Source organism: Tachypleus tridentatus, chromosome 10 (assembly GCF_004210375.1).
Source record: "Tachypleus tridentatus isolate NWPU-2018 chromosome 10, ASM421037v1, whole genome shotgun sequence".
Taxonomy (NCBI): Eukaryota; Metazoa; Arthropoda; class Merostomata; order Xiphosura; family Limulidae; genus Tachypleus; species Tachypleus tridentatus.
The window spans coordinates 160,680,555-160,706,505 of record NC_134834.1 but is presented as its reverse complement, the minus strand read 5'-3'; the positions used below and the strand labels follow the sequence as shown (position 1 = coordinate 160,706,505).

Genomic DNA, 25,951 nt, shown 5'->3' with positions numbered 1-25,951 from the left:
GCTTAAGAGCACGCTTGCGTGATTTGTCTGCAGTTGTATCAGCTAGATAAAAAACGTGTACTGCGTAGATTTTCTCTATTTAGGATTTAACTAAATCCTTATGTTGGTAACCTTGAAAAAGCATTGTCTCAGCAAAAAGAGCATTATTGCAAGAATAAAGATGAGGTTAGAAACAATAACGTTAAATATGCAAAATAAGACTTAACCATTAATCCAGTCAAAGAAAAATCTGCCATCCTGGTTAAATTAAAGAAAACCTATAACAAAGATATCACCAAAAGCCAGAAAATGTCGAAAGATAGCTTTAAGATAAAAATATTAAAAGAACAGGCCTAGAGCTCAGTCATTCTCGAAACATAGGACCGAAACGAACTATGAAACAAATGTAAACATTTTTAAATAAAGAAATTAGGAAGTTGGAATGGGAGCACCAAAACATAAGGAAACATGGTAAGAAGGGGCGGAATAACATTACAAAACTTCAGCTTGTTAGTATTTCAAAGTTAGTTACGGTCATACCTTGTCCTGTAGGGGTCACTTAACTGGCTGTTTAGCTTATATTTATGTTACATAAGGTGCTATTCAAGTTAACATTTTTATTCCAAAGGCCAATTGATTTGATTAATTTCTGATGGTGCCATCAACCAATTATATAGGCTTCACTGCACCACCGTCACTACAACATGTGTAAGCTTACCTGGTGCAAAGTAAATGCTATCCAGAGTAATGTCGTGTGTGCCAGTGAAAAAGGTCCTTGATTCAATATTCTTCAGCTCGTTTGTTACACCGTCATGACCGCTAGGGGCTGCCACACGCCAACGAAATTCTGTCAAATTGTCGTTGATACCTTCCGAGCTGCAGAGAGTACCCGTTCTATCGTAGTCTGGGTGTTTAGGGTTACATGACTGTAAACAGAAAACGTACATACGTACATATAAGTTTAGATGTCCCAGATGACATAGTTACAAATAAGAAGCGTGTGTGTGTGTATATATATATATATATATATGTGTGTGTGTGTGTGTGTGTGTGTGTCTAGTGTAACTAGATTAGACCCAAAATTTATACACATAAACATATATGTTTACGATTGCATGCCAATGGTTTACTTCTACTCACTACAAATGTGCTGATTTTCATTTATTTATTTCTATGTTTGTGGTCACATGATTTCAAGAATCAAATATATGATTACATACTAAAAGTACAACACAATTATAAACCAGAAACATCACACAATTACAGATATGATTAAACATACGTTCTTAAAGTTATGTAATCTATTATGATTAATGTTGAAACTCACCGTAACACACACTACTGGATACCCCGGAATAGGGCTGGATGATGCACTGGCTGCATCATCGTAATCTTTCAACGAAACGACCATTGGTTCGAATGGGAAGGTGACGTCAGCAACAATATTAACTTCTTGAATATAAATAATAACTTTGCTGTCCTGTTAATAGAGAAAACACGTAGTTCTACACTATTATTGTTAAAAACAATAATGTAAGTCTCGTTGAAAATTAAACACATTATAAGGACTATTGCACCTCGAAAGGTCGAATAATGTATTATCAAAGTTTGGGTAGAAAGTAGGTGACTAGATGCTCTCCAAATGTTAAACATTTATGAAAAACGAAAATTTTCGTCTTAGAAACTTAACATTCCTCTTTCCGTAAGCTACATTTTGGATTTCAGATTGTGCTTAACAATAATTTTTGTTGTTTTTTATAACATTAAACGGAAAGTAATAAATATGGCCAACTTGTAAAAAATGTGATTTATCTAAGTTTAATAATTATACATTTGAAGAAAAATTCTACAAATTTCTCAAGCTGAACATATGCAGACCTAGGCAATGATCAAAAGTACCGAGACTTAACGTCTCTACATCAGCAACCACGTCTTCGTCTGACATTAAATTTATCCGTACATCAGCAACCACGTTTTCGTCTGAGCTGAAACCTACACTTACATCAATAATCACGTCTCTGTCTCAGCTGAGTTTTACCCTTACATCAGCAACCACGTCTCTGTCTGGGCTGAGACTTACACATACATCAGTAACTGCGTCTCTATCTGGGCTGAGACCTACCCTTACATCAGTAACCACGCCTCTGTCTGGGCTGAGACCTACCCTTACATCAGCAACCACGTATCTGTCTGGACTGACACCTACCCTTACATCAGCAATCACGTCTCTGTCTAAGCTAAAACCTACCCTTACATCAGCAACCACGTCTCTGTCTGGGCTAAGACCTACCCTTACATCAATAACCACGTCTCTGTCTGGGCTGAAACCTACCCTTACATCAGTAGCCACGTCTCTGTCTGGGCTGAGACTTACCTCTATATCAGCAATCATATCTCTATCTGGACGAAGATGAAGAGTTAAAGCCTCACGATGCTCTTTGTCCTCATCGTACAGAATTTCAATTTCTACGATTATTCGGCTTACATTTTGCCCGAATTCCAGTTCTACCAGAACATGATAAAACAGTAATTTATTAAAATATTAAGCATGCTGTTCTTGATAATTAAGATAAAAGTCGAGATGATATTTCATACAATTAATATAACAATGATTTTACTTAAAAAGCTATAATTCTTAAAAACAGAAATAAATACTGAGTGTATTTGGAACTTTGAATGTGTTTGTTTAATTAAAGAAAATAGAAGCTGTTGTTTCAACTTACAGTTTCTGATTCTCTATTGTAATTTTCATCAATACATATAACTTTCAGTCTATACTTTCAATGACTAGAACTGGCCGTTGCGAAATGACTTGTAGGCTTACCCCTGGAAAATGGAACGTAATCTTTTCCGGATTTGGCTGAACCATCTTTAGTGTGTACTCGCACGTGAGATGTTTTGCTTAGATCACCCCTTCGAATAACCGGCACTTCCACTACTGCAACGTCATCAGGTTGTCGTGGTTCTTTCACATTATATCGATTTTTTTCGAATTTTATTACGGGTTCTGAAATACATGAACGGGAGTCAAGTTATTTTGAAGCAAAAAAAATGTTACACGTGTACAATCCAAAGCTAATTTAGGAATAACATAGCAGAGAATTATGCGCAAAATCATTCAAAACATTTTACGTGCTAAAAGCCAAAATGATTTATTTGAAGTTTAATTTTCCTAAAATTACAAATTATCGAGTGAAGAATTACCCATTTTATATTATGTCAAATTTTTAATACTAGCCAGATATTATTCTGGTAACTTATATTGAAAGACATGATTCTCAGGATGTTATTCACAACATTCTCACCACATGATGACGAGAAACCCACTTGAAGTATAAATTGTATTCATAAGACGGTTGGTACTGGTATTAAAACTTTAATTGAGAACAACGTTTCGACCTTCTTGGATCATCTACAAGTTAATAAACTCTCTTATGAATACATGAATACGTTAGCTCCAGGACATGCCTCATCTCCATGATCACTGACTCTCGCTTGAAAACAAACTAACTTCTGATGTTGTATTCCTATTCATAAATACCGATTTATGGAAAAACATTGGCGTTACTTTGATAAAGCATAAGATGCATACTTCGTGAGGTATTATAACTATAAAACTTGAATGTGGTAATAAAAAGAAGTCAACGAACAAAACTTTTCTATTTTTTTATAAATATCCAAGAAGTTTTCTTGAACGATATTTTAATTGTGGGCAATTATTCTAAGTTTTCCTTTACACGAATTGAAGCGTCATATTTTTTTGTTTTGTGTTCCGACAATGTTTTTTTCCGTATGTCTTTTTTATTTTCCAATAATTTTTGAAAATTTTAGTCTCTTGTATTCAATTGAAAAATATGTTTGACAGTTGTTTTATTGAAATAGAATCGTTTCTTTCTAACGAGACGCTAATTTTATCAGAGTACCAAAATTTTTGCAACAATGTGTAAGTTTTCATCGTGAAAAATACCAAATTACATACGTAATTAGATTCTCACTTTGAAACAAACTTTCAATATGCCTTCAAAAAAGTAATAAAAATAACAGCTTTGAAAAAAAATTAAGTATGATGTAAGGACGGCAATGCCAAAAGACACAGAAACCATGTATGGATGAATACACGTAACCACAAACAAAATTCGCCAACTATGTTGCCAAATATCTTCAAAAATAACTTTTTATCTATGTGTTAGTTCCAGTCAGATGCATAAATTTAGGTTTTAATTTAAACTGAATAGTGCTACAGTGGCTAATTGTTTGTTTGTTTGTTTGTTTTGAATTTCACACAAAGCTACTCGAGGGCTATCTGTGCTAGCCGCCCCTAATTTAGCAGTGTAAGACTAGAGGGAAGGAAGATAGTCACCACCACCCACCACCAACTCTTGAGCTACCTTTTATCAATGAATAGTGGGATTGACTGAATTTTATAACGCCCCCCCCGGCTAAAAGGGTGAGCATGTTTGGTGCGACGGGGATTCGAACCCGCGACCCTCAAATTACGAGTCGAGTACTTTAACCACCTGACCATACCTGGCTACTAGCTAATAACCATAAGGTTGTTAGATTGATTCAGCACTTACTGGTTTTGTGTATCCAATACGTTTTGGCATTGCCATCCCTAAGTTATACTTAATATATGCGCTTTTTATTACTTGTTTCCCACTCCATTTTTTAATTAATTAAAGTAAATTGATAAGTGAATACTTGTTTTTATAATTCAATAGTAATATATATTGTTAATATAATATCAGTTTTGTCGGTTTTTTTCTAATTTTGGATTAAATTAGGAACCAGTGTAGTTGGAACGGATCCTCCAGGATGGTAAAAGTACCCCAGAGGGGCGGACCGATGTTAAGAATAAACTTACAGAACTCACGCCTTCCAACCTTCCCAAAAATTCACTTCATTTTTTAATCAACGGAAACTCTAAAAAATCAAACTGAATTTTCTGTGTATTAAAAGTTGTTAGTCTAACTGATTTTTATCAATAATTATTCTACGAATGCACCACGAATTCATTCATGAAGGATCTTAATTTTGATTGGCTCACAAAGGAATTTTCCGACGTTTGGCTGCCTCGACTATACTTTTCTGCCTCTTTATTGGTCGAGCTTGATTTCGTAATATTTATTTATTTCAGTTAGATACAGTGTGATATTAAGGTATACTATGGAGTGGGGATAGTAGTACTTGTCCCGTCTTATTTGACGGGCTAAACGCTAATGGAAATAATATGTGTTCGTAGATAGAACTCAATGATAAATAGTAGTTTTCTTTTTCATTATTTCTCTAAAAAAACACGTGTAGTAGAAGAAAAGGAGAAAATTATTGTTACACATGCTGTGAGACACTGACGATAATGGCGATTAGGATCTCGGATAATTGTATAAGTGAACTTTTGCAGTTATTTGTAAACATCTTAGAATATTAGATTGAATATGGCGACCACTGTCTTCTCAGTACATACCTTAGATATTAAGCAATACTGCACTTAGTGACAGCCTGTTTCCAATTGCTGTTACAATGATTTTCTATAGCATTAAAGTCATTATAAAAACTTGTTTTTTGGCCAGTGTGGGAAAAATAGAAAGACTCTTTAAAATAGAAAGACTTTAACTCTTTAGCTAGTTCCCAGTTCTCCACTTTAGCAACACTTTTCAATGATACTGGGAGTCTCCCAAGCTGTGAAACATTGGAATACGGAAACTAGATACTCGGATGAAGTTATGATTTAACTTTAGCAGTTATTTGTTACCAGGGGCATAGGTTTTTTACACCTGATGGGGGGGGGAGATGATTTTTGCAACCACTTATGTGAACTGTTCAATTTGCAAATTGGTAATCTCTGATTACGTGAACCTGAAAGCTGTAAACATGCAGTCACATAGTAATCTTGTTGCCACGATACTTGCATGTATACTTAGGACCACTGACTGATACTTACGAACTATCGCTTAGATCGAAAAGCTTGGAAGCACGCCTATATTAAAGATGTACATTTCGGCTACTGAAAAAGCCTACATCTAGGCCTAATTATGTAATTCGATTGGTAAGAACACGAGAATCACAAGAACAAACATACAATTTGTAGGCCTCTGATGCAATAAAACAATTCAACAGACCAAACTGTAGGGGATGATTTATGCACCATACCTCCCACCTAAAATAAAGGGAGGGATGTACACCCTCCATTCCTCTCTCCCTTCCCCCCCAGGATCTACGCCCCTGTTTGTAACCATCATAGAGTAACAAATTGAATGTACTGGTTATATTTGTCTCGGCCCATCTCTACACACTGAGTACTACCAGGATGATGGATAAAGGTGAATATTGGTCTCAAAAGAAACCTGCATGAGCTGATGTTGGTTTCAAGGTAATTGTGTTTAATATATTTTAATGTTTTTGAACTTTCATTAATTAATTATTATGTTAAGGATAACAGCTGTAGTAGGACATCGTATCTTTAGTGCCCTCAGGGACTCATTTTACTTGAGTAACCAAGTTCGGAGTATGAGGTCTTTATCTTTACTGGAATTCATTGACATTCTAGATATTACCGAACTTTTGTCCTATAACATTCATGGTTCAACTTATTTACTTTTTTCTTCATATAGTGCTGCCAAACTGTGCAAAGTGGATGTTGAGTGTTTTTTTAGCAGCTTGCAAAACAAAACAAACGATGATCTTAAAATAGAAAATTCGTTTGTTTGGTTTTTGATTTAGCTACAAGAGGGATATCTGCGCTAACCATCCCTAACTGAGCAGTGTAAGAGTAAGCGGAAGGTAGCTAATCATCACCTACCGCCAACTCTTAGGTTACTCTTTCACCAACGAATATTTGGATTAACCGTCACATTATAACGCCTTAATGACAGAAGGGTTTTGATTTGTTTTGAATTTCACGCAAAGCTACACGAGAGCTATCTTCCTCAGCTGTCCCTAATATAGCAGTGTAAGACCAGAGAGAAGGCAGCTATTCATCACCACCCACTGCCAACTCTTGGGCTACTCTTTTACCAACGAATAGTTGGATTGACTTTCACATTATAATGCCCCACGGCTGAAAGTGCGAGCATATTTGGTGTGACCGTGATCCCAACCCATGACCCGCAGATTTCGAGTCGAGCTCCCTAACCACTCAAAATAAAAACAAAACAAAACAATATAGTTATTCAAAATTACCTTTATGTTAATTTCTAAAAGTATTAATAAAATCAATGAAAAGTACGGTGGTCAAATAGAATGTCGTATATCAACATATAGGACTGAGCAACTTTGTAAGCCTATTTATTTTTGAAAACAAGCCCTTCCGTTTTAGGCATTTGTATGAGTTTGTTGATACAGATGATTACAGGTTACAGTAATTTGATTCAAATATTAAATATTGTTTATTGTTCATCTGAATTATAATGTTGATACTTGATCTTCTGTCTGGTACACAAACGCCTAACCTATTTAATTGAAATTTTCAGATATTTAAATCGCTAAAAATACAGTGTCCAAACATCACAGTGCTCATTCTGGTAAAAGACAACGTAAGTGCTTGTTATTCTTAACCAACTGCTTTAAAAATGAAAGAATATTTGTAACATATGAATGAACACGTTTGCTTTCAAATCAGCCTTTTCATGACAATTCCTTTTGGGGTGAAGCTTCATGCTGAATAACTGTACTCTTGTAGGAAAATTATTTTCTCAAAAATTAATCAGAGCATTTCAGAAAATAAATACCATCTTTATCAATACATGTCAATATTTCATCAACAACGATTAAACATCATGTACGATATAAGTTTATAACGAAAAGAATAACTCGGGTAACCTTCAAAATTGTTTTTTTTTCTACAAAGTGATTATATTTTGTTTGAGGAACAAGATATCGCACGTCGATCAATATAAGCAAAGTTTTACAACTGAAAAAATCAAAATTCATGCTGACAACAAGTAATTTAAAAAAAAAATTAAACTTACTATCTCCGTAATCTTTTATTGTGATTTTCGTCACATTTTTAGGACCGACCAGAGCGCCACCTGCCGTTTCACTTGAGGGAGATCCAAGCCTCAATCGAAATATTTCTTCTTGTTCATGAAAACTATCGTTAACCAAGATCACTGTGCATGATTTTTCCCTATCACCTGTTATCACACACAAAACACAGTATAGCTTAACCATGGTCAAGTTACGAATTAATTTTTGATGTGAAAGGGTTTAACAAAGAAGGATAAAAAATATTTTATAATGTCTTTAAAAGTGTGAACTTATATAATATAAAAACTATTATCAAGTGAAAATTTTAGTAAAACCAGTTCAACATAAATTTAGCTGAAAAATAAAACTGGTAAATTAAAAATAAAAATGAAGTAAAAATTATGATTTATTACATAAATAATAACAACAAAATAAATAGTCCAAGTGCAACAATTTGCTTACTGGTGGTTTATTATCATAGTAAAGGAAATTATCTTTGTTTCACTAATGTTTTCTAAATGATTTTTAATTTAATGTCACCTGGCTCAAAAACAACGAGAGACTCGTTAGTATTCGGTCTTTCTATATAGTCTTCTGTAACCTTAGCGGTGTCTTGGCGAGTGTAGCAGTGGACAGTGGATACATGTCCTAGGTCACCGTTTCGGACAATGTACGCCGTAACTTTACCATCATTTTCCAAAGCTATATATTCTGTATCCCGAAACTGCATGGAAGGTACTGAAAGTTGAAATCAACATTTATACTTTAGTATAAAAACTAAGCACTTTAGCTCCACGGTTTAACTAAACTCTAATATTGTGCAAAATAAAACAAAAATATATGATTATATTTCTTATCTGTCTTCTCGTGATGTAGCAACTACCGATTAGGAAATTAAACTGTTTAATTTATTGCTATTATTATTATATTTCAAAGTTACCATAGTGTGGGAAAGCATTGAACTTTTCCCTTTCAGCATTACTGATCAAAATGCATAATTACTGATAGAAAACAATCGCAACGTTTAATTTCAAACAGTGTGTGTGTTTTTCTTATAGCAAAGCCACATTGGGCCTTCTGCTGAGTCCATCGAGGGGAATCGAACCTCCGATTTTAGCAATGTAAATCCGTAGGCTTACCGCTGTATCAGCGGGGAACATTTCACATAGTCTTGTCTGTTATAACTACTCTTTGATGAATACGTTCTTAGGATCAGGGCAGCAGAGAGCTATCATGAGACCCAGGGATATATTACTGACCTGTACACAGATCTGTGGTAAATCTCCCTGACATCCTCGCCCTCTCGATGAATCTGTTATTTTAAAACGCTTTCTCTTATTTTCAAAATCTAAATTACTCTTTGTGTGAATACTTGTGCTAAGATGAAAAACTGTTTTGTTTATTATAATTTTCAGTTCAAATTTCAAGATATCTCATCATTACTTTCATCAAATCAAAACCTATACCAATTCCTTATAATAGTAACTGTCCACATACAGTCAGAAAGAGAATCGTTAATGGTCACCACAGCTTGACTAGGCTTGCCCAACTCAGCATTTATCGGCATGCGCAGAACCAGTTCAAAAGTTTCCGGTCCTTCCAAAATTGGTTGGCCCAAATCATCCAAAATGGTTAATCTGAAGGTCTCCAAAGTTGCGCCAGGTGGGAAATTTAATGTCTTTCCGATTCCAACGTAATCGTTTCCAGCTGAAAATGAGACAAGAATATTTTCTTATACATCTAATGTATTTAATTTGACAGTAATATTTGCACTTGAATTGTACAGTTTTAAATCCATGTTCCAGCTTTATAGTAACAAACGGTTATTATTGTTACATTTAACATTTAAGGTCTCTTTGACGGGTTATTATGCAACCGTTAGAAAACTACAACTCTTATCACAGTTGTTATCGTGAGATGAATAAGATATGATTAATTATTTGACAGTTTCTTTCATGGTAGTCCAGTCTTTGAGGAATGAAACACAAAAGAATACACCTTCCATTTAGATCGTACAAATCCTGGGGTAGGAAAGCCTGGAATATAATGTGTTAAAAACATAACGCGTTTCCTTAAGCTAGAGCAAAGCAAGCTTAAAGGTAGGAAATTCTAGAATTTCTCTATAGCTTTGATATTTGTTATGATCTTATCCAGTCTCTTAAGTATTATCAAGAAGAAATAGAGTGTATAAAGGTGTTTCAACCACACTTTGTTCTACACATGAACTAAATACGGAATTCATCAGGCCGGTTAGAACACAAAAACTCAGATGTGTTCGGAACACTACTTACTAAAAGCAGCTTTTTTTTTCAACAGTAAATCTTATGGTAATGTCTTATTTAAATATTTTTCCGATCACTACTTTGTTTGTTGTGTTCCTGCCAACTTAATGAGCTCTATATTTAGCGAAATGCGTCGTCGGCAATATATATGTAGAACAAAGTGTGATTGAAACACCTTTATATTTCTTCTTAAATCCTCAAGGAACTGAATAAGGAATGCCGTGTTAAACATATAATGGGAGTTTTGATATTTGTTATTTTTAACCTAATACGTGATATAAATAGCAACGTCAGAGACTCTACGGTTGAGTGATAGCCCACAAGGTTATTTCTAACCCAATATAATAAATAGCATTGATTACTATTTTTACATCAAGAACTTGAACCTTGAAAACTTCATTTCACAGTTCGATTCGCCTATTTTTTTAGTTAATTCAGTTCAGTAATATAGTAATGTAAACAAATAAACCTTTACGATATGGAGTCCTGTTTCAAGATCTTCCGATACGCGATATCAATCTTTTAAATAATTTGACAACAACAACAGAGTCGCAAAGTGTAACTTCACAGAGTGCCAAACAGGATAAAGTAAATATTCACTCATTTTGTGTGACATTGTTATACCTTATTGTGTTATAATGTCTGCTTGTTATACACATTCTAATGCATCGTGTGAAAGGACATTTTCAATGTTAAAAAATTCTTAAAGTGAACAGAACTGATTAAGGTCATATAACACAGTAATGTTTCCTTTCAATCTACAAGTTTAACCCAGATTCTTTAGCCAGTAAATACAAGCCCAACTAGCAGGTATTAAAAGATGCCAAAAGTGCAATATACGAATATAACAAAGAAGATTAATACGCATATGTGTATTATTGTTATTTTTCAATTCTCACAATAAAAGTGTATAACAATATTAGCAAATGACTGTGATTCTATTAATATATAAGCCTACTCTAAGTGAAAAATAAAAAATAAAACATTATTTCAATCTTAAAAGTGTTAACAGATATTTTCTGGTGGAACATGCACCCCCCCTTCCCTAAGAAACACTCTTTGCTTTTCTAGTGCCTCCACAAGAAAAATCTCCTAATTTGGCACCTCGCAGTTTGACAAGTACGGTAATGATCTTAAACGTAGCATATTTTTAGTAAAAGTTTGTTTGTTTGTTTGTTTTTTGAATTTTGCAGAAAGCTACTCGAGGGCTATCTGTGCTAGCCGTCCCTAATTTAGCAGTGTAAGACTAGAGGGAAGGCAGCTAGTCATCACCACCCACCGCCAACTCTTGGGCTACTCTTTTACCAACGAATAGTGGGATTGACCGTCACATTATAACGCCCCCACGGCTGAAAGGGCGAGCATGTTTGGCGCGACGGGGATGCGAACCCGCGACCCTCGGATTACGAGTCGCACGCCTTAACGCGCTTGGCCATGCTGGGCCCTCAGTAAAAGCAAAGTCACCAATCAAGCAAATAGAATATTCAAAATATATATAAATAACCGAAATTAAAAGATTCGACTTTTAAACTCTAGCATGTACAAATGGCCTCCCATTTGATTAATCTTTCGATCAATTAGGATATATATCAAAATAGGTATCAAAATAATAATCCAAATTAAGGTTAAAGAGAGATTAAAAATTTGAATCTGAGATATCAATGAACAATAGGGAATCCTCAATGGCTGCAGCACTTGAAATTATTTTGAATAGAATTAGAGTAAATGAATAGATGAGACTTTTTTGTTCCTTTCTCACCAGCAATACCGAGCGTGAGACGGGCGTATATACACGATTCAATTTTAATACTTACCATGAACTTTACCATTATACCCTCAAATTGAAATTCTTTTAGGCAGGATTAGATTAAATTAATCCATGAGACCTTGGGTGTGGTTAAGTACATCAGTTGAAAGAGTTTGACGTCCTAAATCCAAAACTGTAATTATATCTCAAATAGGTCAAGAGATGACGGAGATATGCGCTAAAAGTTTGTACTTGAAAAAACCAAAAACTCTGAGCCGTTCTATGAGCCGCTTTGTCGCGGCTAAAAATATCAAAATCAGATAAAGTATGGAACAGTGAGTTCATCCAATAATGAGATCACGGCCACTTTTTCCTCTTTACTAAGTTATTTATTCAGTGTTTCATTTTTAAAGTAATCCAAGCAAGATTAAGAATGGAAAAATAGTCGGATTTTCTTTCTGTAAAGGAGAAAAAATATAACTAATTTTGTATGAACTTCAGAAGACTTAAAATATTATACATACAGCAGGTTTAAGACACAAAAGTGAAGCCTATTCAGACGCCATTGCATCACCCAAAGGCCTGGTGCTCGACTAGTAATCTGAGGGTCTCAGGTTTGAATCCTCATCACACCAAACATGCTCGTCATTTCAGGCGTGGGACGTTATAATGTAACCATCAATCCCATTATTCGTTTGATGAAAGAGTAGCCCAAAAGTTAGTGGTAAAAGGTAATGGCTAGCCTGCTTTCCCTCTAGTTTTTCCCTCTGCTAAATAGGGACCACTATCAGATATAGTCCTCATGTAGCTTCTGGCGAAATTCAAAACAAACCAAATCAATCGAATAATGGAATTTGATCGTCACTCTTATAACGCATTAATGGCTTCAAAGTGCAGAGTGCAAATTCTCGGCAATGAAACGTGTACCTCAGATCTACAGTTTAACTAGCTAATAATGGGGCCATGCCCCCCAAAAAAAAAGTGAGAAAAATCTAGTTTTCACCACCCGCCACCAACTCTTGGGCTACTCTTTTACCAATAAATAGTGAGATTGACCGTCACATTATAATGCTCCCACGGCTAAATGGGTGAACATGTTTGGCAGAACGGAAATCCATTACCAGATGGAGCAGGTCGAGACTTAGCAATGGGTGTGTTGGTTTGTCCTTTAATTCACGAGTTCAAAATTGTAGCTTTGCGCGAATATTCAAAACAAACATTTAATATCTCATATATATGTAAAAACGGCTCGTTTGGGTTGAGAAAATTTTTTACGTAGAGGAGCGAAATACTCTAGAACCTTCATAGCGTCATTCTAGTGTACACAACAGTGTATATTACAAAAATCTTGCATAAAAAATTAGTAATTGCGGGTGATATTTGAATTTTATTTCTTGTCGTATCGGATATAGGGGTAGCAGAGATGTCCGTATTAAAGTAATGCATTTAATCTGAATTTTCTTCTCTACAGATACTCAGAAGATAAATATGAAGAGATACCTTGCGTAGTCGCTCGATCTCCGTTGTATGTGCCGCTTTTCAGATAACCAGAGCGTCTCAAAATCGTACTCGAAGAATGTCTACAACCGAGATTATTTATTTTCTTTGATCACCATGTTTTACAGCAAAACGGTCTTTACAATATTTCACTACCGATTTTGTTATTATTCTATGCAAAATGTATAGAGCTTTATAACACACTATGTAACCTAATAACCCACGTACGCCATTTTATAAAAAAAAAGTAAACAAGTTTGAGAAAAAATTATCGCTGAATAAAAACGCTATGTAAGACTGGCTACTGAACCTGAAAAAAGAAATCAAACAAGACAGGGATGGAAGTGAACATATCACTTGATAGGCTAATGATAATTATATGGAGAGCAAAATCTATATATTGCTGGCTTCCTCACTGGCAAAACAAATAGAGCTATAATTTATAACAGTAAAACATTACTCTTGTAAAATAGTGATAAAAGTAGTATTCTAAAGTTAACTAAAGGGAAGATATAATAATAAAAGGTGAGAGTTTATTCAAACATCAAGCTTTCGATACATAAAGTTGGAAAGCCAGTAATGTAGGAAATTTATTCATGTAAAGTCAAGACGGCTCAGTTTGTTATGTTATTATAAGTCAAACCTATCTTGTTTGATTACTTTTTATCATGTTGAGTAGTTAACCCTAAACAGCTTTTATTATTCAACCTTAATTTTTTTCAATATACTTGTTAATATTCTACAATACTAAATAAGCACAGGATCGCAGGCACAGATTAACTGTTATTAGTTCATTTTAAGGCACTATCAGACGATCGCATATAATAAGATCTTGCGTTGTTGAAAGTTTGGCATATTCCAGTGGGATGGATACATATCATTTCTTTATATTGTACATTTTTAATTGCATTATCTTATTAATGTAATGTTCATATAAAAGGTTTATTTGCCATGGCGAAACAAATTAATTATTAAATCTCGATTATTTTAAATGCCCACTTAAACAGATAAACCTGAGAATTTGATTATTAAAATTTCTTTATATTTACTATCATAAGTCTTTCACACTTAGCTCTCCTAATTATATAGGTGATGTAATAAACGACGACTTTTATTGTATGGAATAAATCTTAAATTAGTCAATAATTTATCTTACCCTCTGCAGATGGCGGGTCGGAAGGTTTTGAACGAACTGTTACACTTGCAGGCTTGCTGAGGTCAGTTCCGGTCCTCCAAACCTTTACCTCAACATAACCGTCACTTTCATCCACGTAATATTCAGGTTCACCGAAATAGAAGAAAGGGACTTGAAGTAAAAATATAAGACGTAAAATGTTATCGTTTTCATTTATTTTACTTAATAATACTTTCAAGAATTCTAGCATTTACGTAAAATCAGAAAAAATTAGACACGAGAACTGAAAAATTCTTGGTATCTTGTTGTTATGTGTCACGTTAAATAAACACCTAAAGGTCAGCCGGATAAACGACAAAAAATGAAGTTAAAACAAGAAACAATTTAAATGATATCTAAAAAACAGGTGTTTATTCTTTGGTTTGTATATAAATTTAGATAGCTTACCGTCACGTTTATCGGGAGAAATGATAACTTTTGTTACATTCTGTACACCCACTTTGCCACCTAGCGGCTGGGACAGTCTGATTTTGAACGATTCATCATCTTCATACAGAGAATCATCAATGATCACTAAGCGGCAATATTTCAGGTCTTCTCCTTGGTTAAATCTGATGGCACTTTTGTGGCTTTCAGGACGACTGATAAAGTCTGAGAAGGACCGGATAGACGCTGGAATCGTCCCTGTTGCAGAACCTGATACATCAAATAAATTTGGTAAACTGTAGAGTAAACCAGTAATGTTTGTTTGTTTTTGAATTTCGCGTCAAGTTACACGAGGGCTATCTGCGCTAACCGTCCCTGATTTAGCAGTGTAAGTCTAGAGGGAAGACAGCTTGTTATCACCACCCATCGCCAACTCTTGGGCTGCTCCTTTATTAACAAATTATAGGATTGACCATCACACGATAATGTCCCCACGGCTGAAAGGACAAGCATGATTGTTGTGAGGGGTGCTCGATTCTCGGATTACCTGTCGAGTGCTTTAACCACCTAGCCATGTTGGGCCGACAGTAATGTCATGGAGCACGTTCAGTTTCAATTAGTGGTCTACATAAAACTTTATCTGCAAAAATATAGAGTACTGTGTGAACAGTGATTAAAAAATAAGTTAAATGTGGAAAAAAAAAGATTACGAAGATAAGATTCAAGTTAAACAATTATTACGACAAATATATATAAATCTTAAGTTCGATTCTCCCAAAATCACTTCTTGTACAAGTTCGTTTGCTTATTGCCACACACTTCACATAGGGTGTGGAATGAAGTGTTTATAATATAATTTTATGCTAAGCAGGTGAAAAATAAAAACAAATCAGAGGTAAAAAATAGAACTACTAAATTTACTACAGCTCTTTTTAGGAACTGCTTCCTCGGATTCATACTCTACCCCTTCTGACGGCCATGGTTATGCACTATTAAATTTACATTGTAACAAATACCCACAAAGGACGACAAGGCCATTTACAGACTACAATCGTCATAAACTTTCCACGGACACTTTAATACCCACTCTTATGGTTGATCTTCCAAAATCACATTCAGGCGAACTAAAAGCATAATTGAACTATTAAATTTGCGTGGAGGGACTTAACAGACTACTGTGGTTCCAGTTTCTTCCACTCTTCGCTGAAAACAATCATCCGTTTCGAGGTGTGACTGAAAACTCGTGGATGTTTGACTTGTAAGCTTTTTTATCTTTTTTTTCCAATTTCAAAGCCCTTTTCTATTAGCACGTCTACGGTGCTGAAATACCTGCCAAGTTTCATTGTAACTGTCTTTTGTAGTGGATAATTCTGTTTTGTAAAAATAATTTTCACTTTGCAGATGAAGGCGTAGCCCCAAGTTAGCCTAAAGTGTGGTTTTGGAGCCAGTTACTATCCTAATCTGGCCCAGCATGGCCAAGCGTGTTAAGGCGTGCGACTCGTAATCTGAGGGTCGCGGGTTCGCATCCCCATCGCGCCAAACATGCTCGCCTTTTCAGCCGTGTGGGCGTTATAATGTGACGGTCAATCCCACTATTCGTTGGTAAAAGAGTAGCCCAAGAGTTGGCGGTGGGTGGTGATGACTAGCTGCCTTCCCTCTAGTCTTACACTGCTAAATTAGGGACGGCTATCACAGATAGCCCTCGAGTAGCTTTGTGCGAAATTCAAAAACAAACAAACAAACAATACTATCCTAATCGTTTGCTCGGTGAGTTTTTCGCTTTCATAGATAAAGTTAAAAACTCCACTCTCAGAAATGTTGTGTGTGTGTTTGTTTTTTACTTTATATCGCAATGCTTCTCAACTGGGGTTTTCCAGAACTATCAGGTTTCTCCACAGACATCTAAGGTATTCGCCAGATATTAGGGTTCCGTAGAATTAATATTATAATGTGTAAATACATACTAGACAAGAAGTTGTCATCGTATTTCTTTATTAGTGTAGCGGCTTCATAAAGACCCAAGATAAAAACGAGTTACTGCATTCTTAGAAATTAATAAACGAAATGAAATACAAGTAGGTGATACTGTTGTAGTTATGTTTGTTCTAATGAATACTCTGAAGGTTCCCGTGGATTTAGAAAGGTTGAAAAACCAATGTTGTATTGGTCAACAATTTTATTAAGGGAATTCCTTTCCTAGGAAAGGACTGTAAATCTCTTACATGACGATAAGTCTATCATGACTAGGAGTTTTCCTATAAGCTGTAACATATTTGCTGTTTTACATTTATTTCAGTGCCTACGCTTGTTTCCATATAGTTTCCTTTTTTTGCATGTGACGTATATTCCTGATTGTGTATTGTGCAAGTCCCTCCTGCTCTCGAAATTTGTAGAAAATTCTTGAGCGTAAGAATCAACAATGTACTAGGGGTGTATGTAATACTAGTGATTGATAGTATTATTGTCAAGCGAACTTTGATGAAGGTTCTAGAGTCTCGCGTGATTCTTATAAAACCAGTTAGCGAGAGACTGAAGAAGAAGGTTATTACTGGTCAGTTATAGTCCGTGTGCTATATAGGCCTCGAAAGCTATAATTGTGATCAAAGTTTATAAATCGGATAACTACAGAATTGGAACAGGAACGTTTATAGATTTCAGATGTTACAAGCCATTCAGACGTTATTTTTTCTACGAGGACATTAAATATGATCACCGAAAAAAGTGTGTGTGTTATTTGTGTGTATTTTTCTTATAGAAAAGCCACATCAGGCTATCTGCTGAGGCCACCGAGGAGAATCGAACTGCTGATTTTGGCGTTGTAAATCTGTAGACTTACCGCTGTACCAGCGGGGGACCGGAAAAAAGTCCTCCTTCTGGATCGTCGATAAAATATTCACTTCTAGACTGGATATAAAACTGTAAGTTTGTAAAACTTTCGTACATAAACCATTATTTATAATAACTATTAGTAATAAGCATTATTATAAAATATATTGTTTTTTGTTTGTATATTAACATTTTTGTGTGCGTTAAAAACGAAAGTCGTGTGTATTAATCTTGTTGGCAAATATCATAAATTTAATACAAATTAATATTTGATTAACTTCAAAATTAAAATTTCCGGTTATTTGAAATAGCAATACGTAACGTGAGTAACATAATAACTGGAGATTTGTCCGAAATAAATTGTAACACGTAACAAAGCCAAATAATACAGCTGCTAAACACGTCTTAGGTGGTGTTACGGCCTGCATCTGTAGAAACATACCACTGAATTAGCACAAGCACATCATTTTTACAAAGTGCGATTAACCGTTTGTGTTTTCGCTTTTGTTACTGTTGTTTTCTTTCTGTAAAAAAAATATAAATATTTTGAACATGGGTTTTGTTTCTAAATGGACAGACAACTCTTAGAATGTGTATGAAAATAAAAATTCTTTTTTTACCTGCTTCAGTGGAACAGATTATCATCATCTCCTTGCTAAGATCACCGTTTCTTTTGACAGGCACGAGGACTTCCCCAACATTTTCATTTACCACATATTCCGGTTCAGGAAATTCCACTGTAGAAACTGGTGCAGAAATAAATCATGAAAATTTATAAAACACTTGCTTTTTCACTCAGCAGTGTATGTGTTGATAACAAAACGTAACAATGTTATAAAAATGTGTTTCTTCTAATGGAAATTTCTATGAAAACAAACAATAAATTACTCATTTCTCAATCACTTTAATTGCATAACTTGAATTTACTCAAAAACTGTTGGATTGTTATTCAAACCACTACTTAAAGTAGTTTTGTTACAAATAACTTTACAGCACTGCTGTAACATAACATTAAGTGATTTTCTCCATTCCTTCAATATTGTCAACAATAATAGAAAAGAAAAACAAAGCAACGGTATTTTACTCAACTTTGAAACACTAAAATTTTGATAAAATGTGCGAGATAATTGATAGCTTTTCTCCAAAATTTTCTAGGCTGAAACTATATGTAAATTGTTTTGTATTAGTCGAGAAGTGGTGAAATGTGTTGTCTGTAAAGAACTGTTCGTATAAGTGAAAGACGTTTCAAAACCGATCATTAGAGATGTTCTAAAAGTGGTCATAGGAAGTGCGGTTTACTCCAACATTTCTGTAATGCATCATAAACATCTAACAGGAAGAAAAACTACAGTACAGACAGAAGGAAGAGGTTCAAGTGTACTTTAAATTCAGGATTTCTAGAATAATACAAAATAATTCCAGTCGCAGATACCGAAATCTGTAATTTCACTTGTCTTAGGCCTAACATTCGATAAAAAAAGATAAATTAACACTGTAACTTGTGAATGTTCTTTGTTTTAGTTTAGGTAGGGCTAAGCTTTACCTTACTAAATGTTCTTTGAAAAAAATTACAATGTTATTCTACGATGTAACGATAGACCTGTTTTAAACAACTTTGATAAGCATTTGATATATTGTACAAGATGCCTATTAAAATACATTTACATCTGCCTTTTGTTCACATCCGTTGAAAAATGGGCGACTTTGTGCATTTAGATAATACAGAACACACAAAACCGAATATTACACTATGTAACAAAATTTTTACTAAGCAAAATGTGTTATTTCCCATTTGCTTATGCCTAATGTAAATGGAAAACACCTATTTTTCTCTTCAGACTTTTGTGACCTGACTAATGAAATTTACAAATTTACCTATTTTACAGAACATTCTAGGTAGATTCAGTGCTGAGTAGATGAAAGAGAATTTTCTCAAACTTACAAGAATTTTCAAGAACTTACTAGGGTGTTGTAGAAATTACGAGAATTTTCAAGAACCTTTTAGAATTTTCTAGAACTTTCCATAGTAATATATATACAGGGCTCACCACTCACCATTTCAGTTTAGTTCTAATTACCTAAGTGAACACATAGACCTATCTGATTTTATCAGAGATGGCATCAAGAAGCTGCAAGCATTCTTCAGACGCATTCTGCTATGTATGTGGCCAGTTTGTCAAGACAAGAGCGAAAATGTACTCTGTGACAGTATCTCCTAAAGTGTGTGAAGCCTACAAGGCATATTTCGGCATGCCTGTCGGGGATCAAGACAAACCCTGGGCACCTCATTTTGCCTGCGAGCACTGCAAAAAACTCTAGAAGGTAAGACGGACAATTTTTGCTTGCTTTAATAGTAACATTTTATATTATAAAAATTTTAGACCTTTTAAAATTCGGTGCACCTCAAAGAGGAATACAACAGCGTCAAGGCCTTTCTAGAAGCCTTCAAGTATGATGAGTACGGCAGGGAGGTTATTGGATATTTAAAAATGGTGGCATTCCTGATGGATCTCCGAAGAGGCTTTACCAAATTTCTCTGTTATATTTGCCTCTGGGACAGTAGGGACACCGTAGCGTACGACAACAGAAAACACTGGCCACAACGGACCGAGTTCTCTGTGGGAAGGTATAATGTCAAGTGTAAGTCACTAGTGGACCTCCAGAAGATGTTGTTCCCACCATTGCACATAAAATTGGGTCTTATGAAACAATTGTCATAGCTCTTGATAAGGAGTCTGCAGCCTTTAAGTACCTTCGAGACTTCTTCCCTAAGCTGTCTGAGACAAAGGTCAAAACTGGTGTCTTCGTTGGGCCACAAATAAAAAAGATCCTGGTGCGCACAAAATTCCCCAAGAAGTTCAGTAGGAAGGAAAAAAGCTTGGGGCAGCTTTGTCTCAGTTGTTCGGGGCTTCTTGGGCAATCACAAGGCTAAAAATTATGTGGAACTGGTTGAGGCTCTGGTGAAGAGTTACGGCAAAATGGGCTGCAGGATGTCTATGAAAGCCCATATCCTTGACGCTCATCTTGATAAATTCAAGGAGAACATGGGAGCATACTCAGAGGAGCAAGGCGAGCGCTTCCACCAAAATAAACTGGACTTTAAACGCCGCTACCAGGAGCGTATAACGAAAACATGATGAGAGACTATATATGGGGCTGATACGTGAAAGTGATTTACATTATAGATGCAAATCTCAAAAAACTATATATTTGTATAACTTTAGTATAAATACGTGTAAATCTTGATTCATATGTTGTTTTATTCATACCTTATGTAAATGAAAATGTGCAAATTCGCCCGTTTTTACAGAGAAAATAGGTTAATTTCTAAATTTGATTATCCAGGTCACAAAAGCAAAGTTTGAAAGGAATAATTGCCATTTTCTGTACTTTTACAACATAAGCAATTAACAAATAACATATACTATCCAGGAACAAAATTTGTGTTACATAGTATTATTATAATAGATGACAAACAACAGCTGTAACAGTCATGCGTCTCCGTATTTTTACAGCAACTTGTGGTATTTAACACTTAGTAAGTATAGAATGTTTTTAGCTATGGGCGTGAAACCTGTAATGAACAGATGTTGGAAGGATTAAAAAAACAACAACAACATATGATTTTCTCACCATCTTCATCATCCAAAATAGTTATTATAGCTTTATTAGGATATTCAACGGCAGCCATGATTGGTTCCTCTAACACGATCTCAAACTCTTCGCCATTCTCAAATAAACTGTCGTCTGTGATTCGTAGTTTCCAATAAGCTTCCGTCTGTCCAGGACTGAACTGGACTTGTTCGGCATAATGCTTACCGAAGTCTTCGCCCCGCTTCGCTGTAATGTTATTCGTCTTAATACCTAATAAAAAGTAAAATATACCATTGCTGTTAAAGAATATTATATTGGTGATTATAATAAGTGTAGGGAATTATTTGGAAACAACAACAACATAAGGCAGCTTTACCTACTGGAGTAATAGAAGTAAGGAGAGACAAATGAAGGAAATTTCTTTTACCTCCAGAAAGATGTTTTCCAAAACCTACACAAAAACAGTTAGAAAAAAAGAAAATAATGAGAGAAATTCCGGATTTAGAGTCCTCTGGGAATTTTCCCTCCAAGCTTCCAAATCTCAGCTACCCCACTAATCTTGTGTCAGACGAAATATATCATTCATTAACCTTTACCATCATGCTCCCGGCTTTTGACAAATATCTGATTTATATCTAACTTTTGCACTCTATCATCTTGTAGCACACACACTTGACATTCGTCACGCCCTTGAAAACGTCTAAGTCTTTGAGCCTTTTTTTTCTTTTTAACTGTAACTATTGCACTGAATGCCTATCGAACTGTTGCCACAGAAACCCACACTGAGGTGGTTATAAAATTCATCATTCTGTATCAGTTTGTAAAATGTGCTTCAACCTATAACACTTTCATTCATCAAAAGCTAAAAGCGATTTTTTCTCACAAAAACAATATTCTACACCTGTTACCAATAAATATTTGACTAGTAAAAATCAAGTGTGTGTATATATATGTACTTACACACACGTACACACACACATATATGTATTAAGTTCATAACAAGTGCTTTTGAACGTCAACAATAATGCATATAGTAAGACTGAACTGCCTAAACTTTAAAAAACTGAGCGAATGTAATAAAATAATATTAACTTCAACAATAATATCGGTTTCTAAAGATTTTGGTTTTGTTGTTATGCGCAATGCTACACAATGAGTTATATGTGTTTTGTCGATTGTGGGTATTGAAAGCCAGTTCTCATACTTACCACGGATTCACTGGGAGGGGTGAGGGAGGGTGTTTGTTTGTTTTGAATTTCGCGCAAAGCTACTCGAGGGCTATCTGCACTAGTCGTCCCTAATTTAGCAGTGTAAGACTAGAGGGAAGGCAGATAGTCATCAGCACCCACCGCCAGCTCTTGGGCTACTCTTTCACCAGTGAATAGTGGGATTGATAGTGACATTATAACGCCCCCACAGCTGAAAGGGCGGGCATGTTTGGTGCGACTGGGATGCGAAACCGCGATCCTCCGATTATAAGTCGAACGCCTTAACACGCTTGGCCATGCCGGGCGAGGTAGGGGAGGTTTCTAAATAAAACAATAGAGTTGCGTTTGGATTTGTTTTAACCCATAATATATGTAGTAAATTTTACTTTGAATATTTTCATTTAGGAGTTTATTTTAAGATGTTCAGCAGGTATTTCTGGACTATGTCCACCGTAGGAATCTAGCAATGAATTTTAGCGTATAAACTAATAAGTTAACCTCTTGGCCACATGAAAACATTTTTATATAACATGATTTTTCGGATCTTGGATTTATGAGCATGTTATGTCACATATAACTTTAGATCTTTAATTTGCGTTTTGTGTTTAGTAACAGCTGTCATAATCCATATACCCAAAATCTATTTACAAAGCTTGCCCAAGATTTCATAAATCTAATGTTTCTCACAATAATATTTTTTCTTTAAATGGCACCCTGCATGGCCACGTGGTTAAGGCGCTCGACTCGTAATTGGTAGTGTCGTGGGTTCGAATCCCTGTTACACCAAAAGCGTAGCCCAAGAGTTGACGTTGGTTGGTGATGACTAGCTGCCTTCTCTCTAGTCTTACACTGCTAAATTATGGACGGCTAGAGTAGATAGCCCTCATGTAGCTTTGCGCGATATTCAAAAAACAAACAAACAAACAGGCAATTAAATCAAGATGTACAATTGTGTTTACAACGAAAGCTCAAAATATACGAAAAATATACAGTGTGTTAAAAATACGTACACCGATTTATATAAGTAAACGGACACTGCAGGCCTGTTGAGTTTGAAAAATATCAGCTACACGTCAACGTCATGGCTCGTGCTAGACTGTGATAGTTTCGGATAGCCGTCAACAAAAACTCTGATTTGACAAGAAACACTTTCGCTCCGGAGCCCACGTCTTGTTAACGAGCCCATAACCGGTCGACTTCCTTCAGAATGTTCCCCGTATCATTCGTTTACACACTTCTCTGATTTGCAACAAACATTCCGAATACTTCTAGGGAATGAAGACCGAAAAAAAGGCGTGCTAAAATAGCAGCACTATAAAAGAAGAAAGCTAGATTGATACACAGCGTAGCCTCGTGGAGTGTCACGCTGCGACAAGTGGATAAAATACGATCCGCGTCGTTTTATCATTGAAAGCGATTTGAAGCAATATTTTCCACGTCTTGACACCACCCGACACCCCATAATTCTACCACCATACATTTTAAAATTCAACATGGTTGAGCCTTGACCTGTACGCTGCTTTTAAGGGTCACCAAGAGACAAGAGCACCTTTAAAGGTGGACATTTTTGACAAAGCTTTTTCAGGAAGGTTATTTGACTTAGTGCTACACACGGAAGAACGTTATGTTAACTTAGCCCTAACGGAGTTCACGCTTATTTATTGTCATGTCATTTTTTATCATTTACTTATACGTATATATATATATATATATGACTTTTCTATAATTCACTTTTTTTCGTAGTTTCACGATTTGAACTCACTCATGGGCGTCACGAGATTTTTTTCGGGGTCAGAACGGAGTTGCTTCTGAAATCAATAACACAAGTAGGCTTAAGTAAGCAGTGTGTCAGTAGTGATTCAGTACCTGGTCCACAGAGAGATTCGTTTATTTTGAAGAAAGACCTTTGCAAACGAAAGACCAACGCCATAACATAATAAAAGAAGTGTACATTTATTAAACTGTGAATTTATGTATTAGTTCACTGATCACTTATTAATTACATAAAACTTGGTATTTAACAACAGCTTTGTATAAACAAACATTAAGAGCAAATTAAAAACGAAAGTTACCAACAGTTGATGGAATTTCATTTAGTAAAGGGAAAACATGAGTAACCGTATACATAGCTTTACGCACGTCTATCCATTGAACGTAAGTCAGCAATTAAGTCTCGCCATTCATAGCAGATAACGTGTTATCACATTCTCTTTCGGTGCCCTCTAGCGGCACAGAGCTGTGTCTAAGGACATACAATGCTATAATTCGGATTTCAGTATCCCTAATGGGCACAGTACAGATAACCCATTGGATAGTTTTGTGCTTAAAGTACACGTAACATATCTAGTTTCCAAAACTGAATATAAGTTACCACTTTACCATTGCTTGTTGAACCACCAAGCAGTGTAGGTTAATATACAGGTTACATCACTAAGAGATTAATCGTAGTATTACGTGAAATAAAAATAGAAATGACTTCATGTATAAAATACACACAAACACACATATATATACACACTCCTTCGTTGAAGCTAGTCTTTAAAAAAATAACATTAATTATGTAATTCAAGTCAGCAAAACTGACAAGGGAAAATTATTGCGATGTGGCAACTCAGTTCGGTTTCCTGTTGAATAAATAAATGTTGACTGTCGAGATGCCCTTATGACATTCCAGACAGTTTAAACCTCCACGTGCATTTGACTAAACCTGAATAACATTAACTAAGGGATAAAACTCTCTTACCGAACAAAGCATGTAATGAAGTTTGAAAGGTAGTTTGTGTAATGCAGATGACAGAATGTTTCTCTAACAACAGTGTGAAATGTGATGACGGTGGTTAACCAGATACTTAAACCATAGATATACTACAGTAATGTTAACCACGGTTAAAGTTATTATACAGTGTTTAGTAAAGAACTTCTTGAATATGGTAGGTTAACTAAGGAATTAGGCACAACTGACTATCTCAAGCGTGAGACATAAAAGACCATTAAATTTATTAATTATAATAACTTCCAATAAGAGTAAACTAATTACTTAGAACTTAAATAAAAATCAACCAGGTCAAAATTATAGCGAATTAAATATATTTTTCTTACGTTTCTTCTGATGGAGATTGGAATGCCATTTTTCATCATTGTCAGTTACTTATATGTGTAATGACAGCTTAGAATTAGGACTAGAAAATATATTTGCAGCACCCGTTTTACATTTATGCATGTAACTTTCCAATTTCCTCCTATATCAAGATATATGTATCTATTCTCTTAGATATAAACTTAGTATGTATAT

The 25,951-nt window shown here is 35.2% G+C and overlaps 1 protein-coding gene across 1 annotated transcript in view; it reads right to left on the bottom strand.

The window, feature by feature from the left end:
- The window catches only part of LOC143230777 (FRAS1-related extracellular matrix protein 2-like), a 129,630-nt gene that overhangs the window by 14,993 nt on the left and 88,686 nt on the right, over positions 1–25,951 (bottom strand). Inside the window, exons 4-14 of the mRNA XM_076464902.1 lie at positions 21,491–21,721; positions 18,478–18,603; positions 15,053–15,301; positions 14,627–14,776; positions 9,442–9,651; positions 8,485–8,682; positions 7,947–8,111; positions 2,804–2,986; positions 2,354–2,484; positions 1,307–1,459; positions 698–905 (exon numbers count right to left, since the gene is read on the bottom strand). Coding sequence (XP_076321017.1) covers positions 698–905; positions 1,307–1,459; positions 2,354–2,484; positions 2,804–2,986; positions 7,947–8,111; positions 8,485–8,682; positions 9,442–9,651; positions 14,627–14,776; positions 15,053–15,301; positions 18,478–18,603; positions 21,491–21,721 — 2,004 coding nt within the window. The remainder of the gene's footprint in view (positions 1–697; positions 906–1,306; positions 1,460–2,353; positions 2,485–2,803; positions 2,987–7,946; positions 8,112–8,484; positions 8,683–9,441; positions 9,652–14,626; positions 14,777–15,052; positions 15,302–18,477; positions 18,604–21,490; positions 21,722–25,951) is intronic.